Genomic DNA, 12,127 nt, shown 5'->3' on the forward strand with positions numbered 1-12,127 from the left:
GCGCTCAGCGATTTTTACCGGAGAGTTCAATGAAAGCGTTTCTTCGGAGGGGCGCCTGACTGCGGAACCATCCACTCTTGATCTTGGGGTGGTGAGTTCGAGCCCCACGTTGGGTGTAGATAGGGATTCAAAATAAAATCTTTAAAATTGTTTTTCCTCTTAATCCTGAGGCCTGGGGTCATGGAAGGACTGTGAGCGGGGAGGGCCGTGGCCACTGTGCAGACACCCCAGCTTCCTTTGTGCAGGTCTCCCCTGCACAAAGTTGTATCCTTTCCACTGCCTCCTCTATTGTCCTCACCAGATTGCCCCTCCTGCAGGCCTTCCCTAACAGCCCCCAAGGGGGGCCAGGCACCTCCCCTGAGCCCCACAGCCCCCTGATCACTCTCTCCCGCAGAGGACCACTCCAGCCCAGGGGGTCTAAGTGCAGATCTGACCGTGTCACTCTCCTGCAGCCTCTTGCATGGCTCTCCAGCACCTTTAAAATACACTAGAGTCTTCGGTTGACATTTGAGGACCTCCTTCCACATCCCCTCCCCCTACTCAGACTGGCTCTGTAGGCCAAAGCGTAGAGCCAGACCTCATGATCCGATTACTGGGAGGCAAATTAGACCCTATACTGGGGTAGGTGGAGGAGTGAGTTTCCCATCACAGGAGACATTCAAATGGCATTTGGACAGTGTTTAGAAACTGCTGTGGGAGAAGGCAAATTCCTGTCCTGGGTAATAACTTGGGAAGATAACATATTACAGGTCTGAAATATCTCATTTTAAAGATCATAAAAATAACCAGGCTTTATTGAAGGTTTGTGCCAGACAGGATAGCGTTTCAGGTGAATTCTGTCATATCTGTGTGCAAAGTATTTCCAGGAGTCTCTGGCTATTCAGAACTTTCTCTTACTTGCCAACCTTAGGGCCCACAGGCCATGCTGAGGTTACATCCCAGCAATGACATAAGGTGGGGGGCCGGGGGGGAGAGAGGGAAGTGATAAGGATCCTGGGGAAATATCCTCCTGGCAGAGGGCACAGCAAGTGCAAAGGCCCTGAGGTGGCTGTGCCTGACATACCCAGATATCCCCATGGCTTTTCTCATTTCAATATGGTCTGTCAAATATACCTTCCCTGGGGCCCCTCCTTGACCGCTCCCCTCAATTCAAAACAGCACCTCAGGGGAGCCTGAGTGGCTCAGTTGGTTAAGTGTCCTACTTCAGTTCAGGTCCTGATCTCACGGTTCATGAGTTCGAGCCCTGTGTCAGGCTCTGTGCTGACAGCTTGGAGCCTTGAGCCTGCTTTGGATTCTGTCTCCTCTCTGCCCCTCCCCCATTCATACTCACTCTCAAAAATAGACATTAAAAAACAAAAATAGGGGCCCCTGGGTGGCTCGGTTGTTAAGCATCTGACTCCGTGTCTGGTCATGATCTTACGGTTTGTGGGTTTGAGTCCCACACTGATAGTGTGGAGCCTGCTTGGGATTCCCTCTCTCTTCCACTCATGAGCTCGCACACTCTCTCTCAAAAATAGATAAACATTAAAAAAATAACAATAAAACAGCGCCTCAAGTCCCCAAACCACTCTATCTCCTTAGCACAGCCCCCCCCCACGCCATTTTTCTTTATGCATTTATTACCTTGAGAAATATCTGACCATTAATCTCCCAGATGAGAACATGGCCTGAGGGGAGAGCTCTAGGTCTGCTTTGCTCACCGAGGCACCCTAGCGTCTAGAACAAGGCCAGGCAGTCAGCACTTAAGAAACACATGCTGCGAAAGTGAATGAGTATGAATGAGTAAACCAATAGCCCTGAGTCCTTGCTGGGGTTACAGACGGTACACCTCATGCAAGTGTTAATACTTCTTTGTAGACATCTGTGAGGCTTTAAAAAAACCTATAGTCCAGAGGTTATCTGGCCCCCCCAGTTACATTTTAATTATTATAATACCAAGGGATGTCTTTTAAAAAATACTGAACGGGGGGCGCCTGGGTGGCTTAGTCGGTTAAGTGTCCGACTTTCGCTTAGGTCATGATCTCGCGGTTCGTGGGTTCGAGCCCCGCGTCGGGCTCTGTGCTGACTGCCAGCTCAGAGCCTGGAGCCTGTTTCAGTCTGTGACTCCCTCTCTCTCTGACTCTCCCCTGCTCACGCTGTCTCTCTCTCTCTCTCTCCTAGAAATAAATAAAACATTAAAAAAAAAATTTTTTTTAAATAAAAAATACTGAACGGGCACTAGCACTAAACGCTGGCCGGAGGAGGGGCTGGGACAGCGGGGCTGGGCGCCACCAGATCGGCCCAGCCACCTGTGCAGAGCCCGTACGGGCCCCTGGGAGGCACCACGGGAAGCCCTGTGCGGCCTGAGCACGGGCCGTCCTGTTCACGCCTCACAACGGCTCAGAGGCAGCTCCAACCATCGCTCCTGTTTGAGAGATGAGAAGGTGGCGCCCCTTGCGCCCGGGGCACGGCCACCATCGGAGTGCCTCCGGGGAGCGCCTCGCTCGGCCCTCAAGCCCAGCCTACGAGACGTAGGCACTGTTCTGGTTACAGAGGAAGAAACGGAGGCAAGCGGGGTGAAGTAACCTGCCCGAGACCACACGAGGCAGGAACTGATGGAGCTGGGACTTGAACGTGGGACGGTCTGGGACGCATACTGTGGAAGGACACACAACTGCGCTGTGCGCTGCAGGGGTCACGAGCCATGTGCGCTGCTTAAATGAAACTGAAAGGAGCAGAAGCTCCATTCCTCTTATACCCCTCACGTTTCGGGGAACCCACAGCTCCAAACGGCCACTGGCTGCTGCACGGGCCACACGAAGCCGGAACACAGAATAAGCATCCTAGAAACCCCACTGCAGAGAAGGACTATGCGGTCTGCCTATCCCAGTTAGGGGCCAACATTCAAGAACTGGGAGATTGGGGGCACCTGGGTGGCTCAGTGGGTGAAGCGCCAGCTTCCTGATTGTGGCTCAGGTCACCATTTCATGGTTCATGAGTCTGAGCCCCCAGGTGGGGGTCCACACTGACAGTGAGGGAGCCTGCTTGGGCTTCTCTCTCTCCCTCTCTCTGCCCCTCCTCTGCTCATGTGCGCACTCTCTCAAAATAAACATTTTAAAAATCCCAATTTCTGGCTTATCTTTTTTGGAGACAGTGCAAGTGCGTGAGCTGAAGAGGCAGAGAGAGAGAGGGAGAGAATCTTACGCAGGTTCCAAGCCCAGGCAGAACCCAATGCAGGGCTTGATCTCATCACCCTGAGATCATGACCTGAGCTGAAATCAAGAGTTGGATCCTTAACCAACTGAACCACCCAGATGCCCAACTTCCGGCTCCTATCGAGAAAGCAGTTCAAGCAACCCAAGGGTCGCAGCTGGCGCAGGGAACGGCAGCTGCTCTCCTGGGACGGGAAGGGCAGAGCCCACACCCGGCAGGTGCACACAGCAGCCTGGCACTGACCTGTCTCTAAAGGCCCAGTGTCCCCCTCTCTTCCATTTCCCACAGGTGAGGAACCTGGGGCCGAGGAGGGAGGCACACTTTTGCGGGTCACACAGCACACGGGAAGACACGGCCAGAGGGATCCAGGTTTTCAGATTCCCAGGCCAAGGTTCACCACCGGTCCTGATCCACCAAAGAACCCACTCCGTGCTCTGCAGCCGATCAGCCACCACGGGACGATGGCCCAAGAGTCCCGGACCTCACCCCGATGCCCCCATCTGAAGACTCTCCGGACACAGGGCTGTGGCATCTGGGATGGACTTTATTGGATGTGGCTGCCCAAGCCACGGTCTGGGAGCACGGGGGCCTGGGCCCAGGTCCGAGGCAGGGATTCTGACGAGGCTTGGAGGTCAGGGCTGTTTGGAGCGAGGCCACAGGCGGTTGGTCAGGGAGCCGAAGAAGAGGCTCTGCTTGCTGGATTTGGAGAGCTCGGCCAGGCGCTGCTGTTCCTCCTGCAGTGAGGACAGAGAGGAGGGTCAGTCTGGGGCCGGCAGTGTCCTCCCAGACTCCCCCGGCGAGGGGCCACCTTCCTTTTTTTTTTTTTTTAAATATTTTTATTTATTTCTAGGAGAGAGAGAGAGAGAGCGTGAGCAGGGGAAGGTCAGAGAGAGAGGGAGACACAGACTCTGAAATAGGCTCCAGGCTCTGAGCTGACAGCACAGAGCCCGACGCGGGGCTCGAACCCACAAACCGTGAGATCATGACCTAAGCGAAAGTCGGACGCTTAACCGACTAAGCCACCCAGGCGCCCCAAGGGGCCACCTTCCTTAAACCTCTGCCCAGCCCAGACCCCCTTCCCCAGCCCCCTAGAACACTGGCGCAGAATTAAATCGCAGGTAGTGTCATGATCCCCTTCCCCAGATCCCAGGAAGCCCTCCCTTGAGCCCTGGGAACCCGTCCCTGATCCCACATATCCTAACCCGGATGCTGCCGAGGCCCTAGGCCCTCACCAGACTGCACTGTCCTGCTCCCCGGGGCCCAAGGGCCCAGCCCTCAGCAGGATGAGCTGGACGCTGGGGGATCCCAGGCCTGAATCTCCATGTCCTCGGCCTTTGGGCACTCTGGGCCCTAGCCCTGTGCCCAGGCACCCCACCCCAAATCTGGTCAACTTCCATCTAGACCTGAGAAGCTCTTTCCCAGACTCCGTCCGTATTCTGAGCCCCACTTCTGAACCACTGGGATCACATCGAGACCACGAGAACTTGCCCAGTCCCTTGGGCCAAGTGTCCAGGGATCCCTCTCCCCAAGCTTGACTCAAATCCTCTGTCCACACCAAACCCAGGTCCCCAGAGCGGCTCAAAACTATCACCAACTACCCTTCTCCAAGAACCACGCACGGCGTTTCCTGCCTCCTGTTCCCAAGTGGCTGTGGAATCCACCAGCCCCTCCCCCATGACAAGAGCCCCCGCCCAGACTGTGTGGCAGACAAGGTCCTCGCTCACGGTCTTGCAGCCGGAGCAGGGACAGGCTGCCCCCCGGCTCCTCCCCGGGGAGCTCTGGGACATGCTGTGATGGCCCCCATCCGCATGCAGATGTGAGCGCCCACCTGCTCTAGCCGGCTCTGCCGCTGCTTGAAGGCCTCCAGGGGGTCATCCTCCAGTGCGTAATGTTCTAGCACAGTCCGGACGTCCTCCACCCGGTTCAGTGCGATGGCTGTGGGCACAGCGGGCAGGGGTCAGCCAGGCAGGCCATGGGGAAGGAGGGCCCACGAGGATAAAGATCAGGGCCGCCTGCAACATCTCTCGACACTCAACCCCAGAGGGCTCCCTTGAACATCCCCAGGCGCCCCCTGAAGATTCCGGAGCACCCCTAAACGTGCTCAGAAGCTTTGAAAGACTGCGAGGTGCTCTTGAACCTCTCACGCCTCAAATATATCCAACGTTACATGGAAAAATAAATAAAAGCCAGAGTTAAGCATCTATCATTCCTCTCGAGAGTCATGGGCTCCAGGATCAGAGGCCCGGAGGTCAGGGGTTAGCCTCACTCTTGAGGAAGGCAGACAGGTCCAACAGGACCCGGTCGTCAGAGTTGCCATCCCAGGGCCGCAGGGCAACGCCGTTGTAGGGCTGAAGGCGGAAGGCTTCCTTCTTGCAGTCCACGACCACTACGCGGGCAGGGTCCCGGTTCAGACACGAGATGTCCTAGAAGCACAGATACGGCCGAGTCTCATATGACGTCACGGTTACAATTACCACGGTCCCAGAAACAGTTCCAGACACGGAGACAAGAGGCAGCTTCCAAACCCTGTATCCCTGCGTTACCCCCGGCTGCCTTCTCTGGAGAGGCCCCGTCTTCCCCCATCCCACTCCCAGATTCAGGGGACGGGAGAAGAGCCTGGAGGGCCAGCCCATGCCCGGGGGGTGGGGGTGGGGGGGCTGTGGCGGCGGCAGGGGGAAGCTGAGGTCCTGTCAGAATCGGAGCTGGGGCAGAAGCGGGACCGAGGCTGGGGTCAGAGCTGGGGCCTCTCTCGCTCAGGAAGCGCCCCCCCCACCAAGCCCCAGAGGTCCGCCCACGGCCCCCGCACGGCACCTTCACGTGGTGCCCATCCATGTATCTCGTGGCGTCCCGGAACAGGCGGTAGGAGATGAAGCCATGGGGGTCCACGCTGTCGATGAGTGGGAACGCAGTCTGGGACGGGGCGGGGTGAGACCGAGGTCAGGCCGAGCCCCGCCCTCCCCGTCTCCCGCCTCCCTGACCCCCCCTCCCTTGTCCTGGGGCCTTACCATGCCAGTCTCCGACGTAAAGATGACGATTTCGTACAGAGGGGCGAGCTGCTGGAATAAGGTCTCGATGCCTGGGCGCTTCTTAAACCTCCAGCCAGTGGCCAGCTGGGGAGGCAGTGAGGACAGTGAAGGCGGTGAGGATGGTGAAACCCCGAGACCCAGAAGCCCCCCCGCCCCCCCCAGGAGGAAGCCCCAGCCCGGGGGGGGATTCCCAGAACTGCAGGGCTCTCCTCCATCTCCGTAGCTCTTGGGGGCTCAGGAGCACACGGCTGTGACCCAGGGCCACGGCCTAGGCACACTTACACCGACCCGCGGGGCGAGGGGTCTCACAGCTGAGAAAAGCGAGGCACCGAGAGTGACGCCTTCTCCCCTGGTGACAGCGGAGCCGGCCCCCGAGTCACTGCGCCTAACCATGTCATCACAGCGCAACCACCCATGTGTATCTAGTGGCCCCAACCCGCTGCCTTCCCCAGGACACACCGACCACTCAGGGTGCAGAAGGACACCGGTGAGCTCCAAGACCAGCGTGTAGGGCGGCTGGTAGTATGGCTCCTTCAGAGGGTCAGGGAGGAGGCAGGGACTGGTGGGCTCGATGATCATCTGTGGAAGAGGGACAGAGGGGACACTCAGACAAGGAGGCAGGGGGCCGGTGCTGGAGGGATGGGGACAGGGCCCAGGACTCCTGCTCACCTGTCTATAGTCTTTGAAATATTTGTACGTCCGGCGCAACTGCTGTATCAGAATCGGATCTAGGAGGACAGCGGGGCACAAAGAGATTCCAAGATGAGCTGCTGCTCAACCTCCCAGGCTAGCCAGGGGTTTACGTCCCTACCACACACAAGCTGGTCTGCACACCCGCCAGAACGAGCTCAGCTCTAAGTCCGAAGGTAGAAGGCAATGACGTGACCGCCAGGCAGGACAAATACATTTATCCACCTGCCCAGTTTGAACGTGAATATTTGTACCCACACGCCACCCCAAACATGAAAGAGATTGTTCATACGTCCGCCCGCTTCAGACCCACAGAGGGGGCACCCTGGGTGGCTCAGTCTGTTAAGTGTCTGATTCTTGGTTTCAGCTCAGGTCCAACCCATACACAACGGTGCTGACATCAAGCCAGCGAGCGTTTAGTCTATTTTAAACCACTAGGTTTCCAGATAGGCCCGCTTTTAGTGAATAGGCCGGACCTATCTAAACTACACTAAACATGTACCTACAGCTACAGATATTAAATCAACAGTTCTCAATTTGGAGCAATCTCGTCCACCACCTTCCAGGGAACTTCGACAATGTCTGAAGACCTTCGTGCTTGTCCAGATACTGGCATCTAGCGCACAAAGGCCCAGGATGATGTTAAACATCCTTCAATGCACAGGGTACTCCCCCACAACAAAGAACTACCTGCTCCAAAGTACCAATAAAAAAAAATCCTGGTTTATTTTTTTATTCTTTTTTTAAATTTTTGTTTAAGGAATCTCTACACCCAATGTGGGACTTGAACTCACGACCCCAAAATCAAGAGCTGATGCTCTTCTGACTGAGCCAACCAGGAGCCCCGAAAAACCCTGGCTTAAATGAATATACTGAATCCGGTTTACAGCAAGAAACTTACATGACTGCCTACTTTATTACAGTAATTTTACTCTAAATACTACAGTATTTAAACCACTCTCTATGGGCCTGCTTTTTCAAAACCAAAATACTGGGACACCTGGGTGGCTCAATCAGTTGAGCATCAGGTCACTTGGGCTCAGGTCATGATCACAGGGATTCTGGGTTTGAGCCCTGCATCAGGCTCACTGCTGTCAGCCCAGAGCCCGCTTCAGATCCTCTGTCCTCTGACTCTCTCTGCCCCTCCCCCACTCTCTCTCTCTCACACAGAACCATTAAAAAAAAAACCAAGAAAACAAAAATACTGAAGCCAGTTATGCTAATAACCACACACAATGCATGTTCACCTGCTCAATTTAAGTCAGTACGCGAGTCTGTATAATCTGGGAAGACCACCCACTTAGAACATCATACTTACCCACCTGCCCAGCTTAAATAATCAACGCATTCACATGTGGGCTTGCAAACTTCCCCAGCGCAAACAGGTGGCTTTCTGGACCTACCAGTTCTATTTTTCTCCTGCGAAGGGCCAAGTGTGACAGAACTGACTACTCTCTACTATCCAATTTGTCAGAAACTCTCCACCAAAAGCTGGTTAACTAAAAGGGGGAGGAAAGAGACACTGTTTTGGAAACAAGGAGCCCGATGGGGTGAGGGACTGGGGGGAAACAAGAGGCTGTCATAAAGAGGAGGGGATTGAGGGCTGCAGACACTCGGATTTAAGGCACAGGAAGCCCTGTGTCTGGTGGCAGCCAGCCCCCTCTTCCCAAGCTGTGGACTCCTCTCCCCCATCTGTCCCTGACCATCTGCTGCTGGGCCAGCCAAGAGGACTGGGGCTTTGCAGTGCCCCTCCCCCCAAAGCCACGCAGCTGCTGACTCCTCTACCCCCCCATGGAAGAAGGAAGAGTGGGGGGGGCACCAGATGGGAAGGGCAACATCCCTATAAATGGCAGAGTGGAGAGGTTCAGGAAACCTCAGGATCTGTGCTCTTACTCACCATTGTCGAATTCATCGGGAATCTGGAAGGTAGAGACAAAAGTATAGTGTTTGGGGTAGCAGGGGCAGGACCCCACCAGACCCCGAAACGGAATCCCCAGGACCTTGGGAGTAGGCAGAGGTCCCTGGGAGGGAGAGACTCACCCCCAAGACAAGAAATGAGACAAGGGGAGAGGACCCACAGGATGCGACCCCGGCAGAGCCTCTGGGTCTCTCTCCCTCTCACCTTGGCGCCAGTTTCATCCACAGAATTGTTTCCTGCAAAGGAGACAGGGAGGAATGTGTGAAATTGGGGCTCAGCCTCCTGGTCTCGAGGGAGGAAGAGGGCAGGGGGCCTGGACTCCTGGGTCTGAGGGACGAAGGAAGAGGCACGGTCTCTTAAGCTCAAGAGAGAAGGGGGGCTGGGATCAGGATGCTGGGATCAGACCGGGGCGCGGCCTCCTCAGTCTCTGAAGGAGGAAGGGACTAGAGGGATGGCTGGAGTTGGGTGTGGAAGGACAAGGTCCTTAGGAGGCTGCTCTAGGCTTCCCGTTCCTCATCTCTCCCTCTTCCAACTGACTCTCTATATCTTGGTGCAGAATTAAGTAGAACCTTGAGCAGAGTGGGTAGAAGGAGAAGAAAGGTCACTTCTGCCATGTCCAAGGTAGACGTTCTAGTTGGCTGCCTTAGGGAGGGAGGAGTCAGGGGATGAAGGTGGGTGAAACTCTAGGGGGTGGGAGGAGGTGGCGGGGAAGAGGTTCTGCAGAAAAGAGGGCCAAGGGAACAAAATTAGGGAACAGGCATATGCCCCTCACCAAAGATATAGATGACGCTCACAGTCCCACCGGCCCCGAGCAGCCCAGCCAGCCAGAGTGCGACTTTTTTGGCGTAGCTGGGACCCTCTGTGCCTCGCTGCTGCTGTGGCCCCTGAGCCTGGGCCTTAGTGCCCGCGCGGCTCCCAATCTCTGTGGCCTGCAATTGAGAAGGAGGGAGGTTGACTGAAAGAGAAGAAAGGTCAGGATGATTCAGGCACCCTGGTTGGAGAAGAATCAAGGTCGGAAGCCAGAGAGCCAGACAACCACATAGCCTCAGGGTGTTATGTCTCTGGAGATGCCACCGCCAGACAGGGTCTCTTAGAAGAGTCAAAAACTAGACTGCCCCGGGCAAGGCCCCAGGGGTTCAAGAGTTGATAGGCCGGGTGCCCAGTATCCCGCGGGGCAGGGAAACAAGATCAGGGAGCCTAGCAAGACACTGAGGTGCCAAGAGTAAGGCAATCGAGGGCACAAACGGGGAAAGGACGGGTAGTGAAGGCATTTGGATGCCTGGGGCTCAGAGTAACATGGTACAGAAGGGAAGGGATGAAAAGTGAGGGCGGAGGGGCAATCGGGGTTGTAAGGGCACAAAGTGATTAACCTGGAGGTCAGAATGACTGATCTGTCAGTGCAGAAGCAGGATGAATCAAAAGCGCAAACATCACCACCAGTAGCAGCAGGGCAGGGGAAATACCCCCAAGGGCACACTGGCACCCAGCATCCCGGGCTCCTCCCCCTCAAGTCTTACCTGAGCGGTCACTGAAACGGGGAACAGGTGACCTCCCCTCCCCTGGCGCCCACGTGGGGCCCCGAGGAGGTGGTGTTCTGAAGCTGCGCTTGAGCCCACAGCATCCAACTCGGGGGCGCAAGCGTTGCCCACCCCGGGAGGCAGGGAAGCTCCCCAAAGCGCGGGCGGCATGCCATTCAGCACCCTGAAATGCTGCGTCCCAGAACCCCCGCACGGCGGCGGGACCCCGCCCAGAACTCCACGAAAGGGCTCCCGGATTCGGGGCCACCCCCGGCCGGCTCACCTGGTCCGGGGTCCGAGGGGGGGGCGTCGCTAGCCTCGCGCACAGCCCCCGCGCGCCCAGCCGGAGCTCGCTCCACAAGCGCAGGAACAGCGCCGCCGAGGCCGCCATCTTGCGCTGACGCCACGCGGCCCCGCCCACTCGCTCCTCCTCTCCCGGCCCCGGCCGGGGCCGCGGCCAATGGGAACGCGGGGGAGGGGCGGGCGGACGGGAGCCCGAGAGAGTCAAAGGCCCTCGGGCGGAGGGCCGCGGCCGCGCCAGCCGGGGACACTCAAGGAGCGCCGGCCGGGCTGGAGTGCGTTGTCCTCACGCCTCCCTCGGGCCGTGGGGCTCTCCCCCGCCTCCGCAGCCGCTCGGGGCGGGACGCCCAATGCCCGGGGGGTAAAGCGGAGGCCGCCGCGACGGAGTCCTGGAGGCGTGAGCTAGTTCGTCTCGCCCCCGACGGGGTCCGCCCAGGAAGCGGGCGTAAAGCCAGCCCTCCCAAGCTCTCCCTCTCCTCACGTGGAGCCAGGGGGCCTTCTCCTCCGGCCTCAGAACCCTTTCTTGCTCCACCTCCGGTGACCTTCTGAGGAAGCGACTGGAACGCCAGCCATTTCACCCAGGGCTCAGCCAAAGGAATGGCGGCCGGCTCTCTGGGGTCAGGCGTGTTGGGAGAGAAATCAATGAATAAGGGGCTACGGGTGGCCACGATGAATCTCTCTTTAAGAGGAAAGGGGAAAAAAAAGTCCATGGGGCGTCTGGGTGGCTCAGTGAACATCCGACATCAGCTCAGGTCAGAAATTAGGGTTTGAGTCCTGCCTCAGGCTCACTGCGGTCAGCACAGAGCCAGCTTCCTATCCTCTGCCCACCGCCTCCCACCCCCCCACGTCCTTTTCCTTGCTCTGCTTTCCCCAGAATAGAATTTCTTTTTAAGTTTCTTTAAAAAGAGGGGGAAAAGCCTAATACTGCTTATGTAAACTTTCAAATTATGGAAAACGGTCTTGTAACGTTTAGGGATAAACAGGTAGTAAAAGTACAAACTTAGGCAAAAGACAGGGAATTCAGGATTATGGTCACCTATGGAGGGGAAAGGTCTGGAGCTGCTGCTTCAAGTAGGTCCTATCTGGTACATACTGTTCCTGAAGGTGGGTGCTGGGGACATGGGCGTTCAGGGTGTCCTAATACCTTTTTGAACATGGGTAACATTTTAGAATACACCTCATAACCCATTACGAAAAAGACGGATCAAATGAGGAAGGTGAAGGAAGGTCAAGGTACCAAGCCCCATTCTCTCTCCCCATCTCCACCCCCAAGCCACAGTAATTCTGGTGTCACTGCTCTGTGGGCTCAAGACAAAGGACCGCCAACAGCTGTATCCTGCACTATAGAAGGAATTTAGGTTTTCATGGGGGGCTACAGATTTTCACTTAATGTAACTCAAGGGAGAGTATGATGTGACTTTAATCAAGTGGCAGGCTCCGTTCTAATACTCTCTTTCCAGTGTCTTCTCATTCACCCCGAGAGC

The 12,127-nt window shown here is 56.5% G+C and overlaps 1 protein-coding gene across 1 annotated transcript; it reads right to left on the reverse strand.

Moving 5' to 3' along the window:
• Positions 1 to 3,716: 3,716 nt before the first annotated feature.
• Positions 3,717 to 10,903, reverse strand: TIMM50 (translocase of inner mitochondrial membrane 50). Its single transcript, XM_039251092.1, has 11 exons — positions 10,627 to 10,903; positions 9,599 to 9,755; positions 9,031 to 9,062; positions 8,806 to 8,827; positions 6,888 to 6,946; positions 6,678 to 6,797; positions 6,198 to 6,302; positions 6,004 to 6,102; positions 5,459 to 5,615; positions 5,021 to 5,127; positions 3,717 to 3,926 (listed from the first exon to the last, which is right to left on the reverse strand). Exons 1-11 carry the CDS (start codon positions 10,732 to 10,734, stop codon positions 3,825 to 3,827), a joined length of 1,068 nt encoding a protein of 355 aa, XP_039107023.1. The 5' UTR covers positions 10,735 to 10,903; the 3' UTR covers positions 3,717 to 3,824.
• Between the last annotated feature and the right edge of the window lie 1,224 nt (positions 10,904 to 12,127).

Source organism: Hyaena hyaena, unplaced genomic scaffold (assembly GCF_003009895.1).
Source record: "Hyaena hyaena isolate Hyena2069 unplaced genomic scaffold, ASM300989v1 scaffold_9, whole genome shotgun sequence".
NCBI lineage: Eukaryota > Metazoa > Chordata > Mammalia > Carnivora > Hyaenidae > Hyaena > Hyaena hyaena.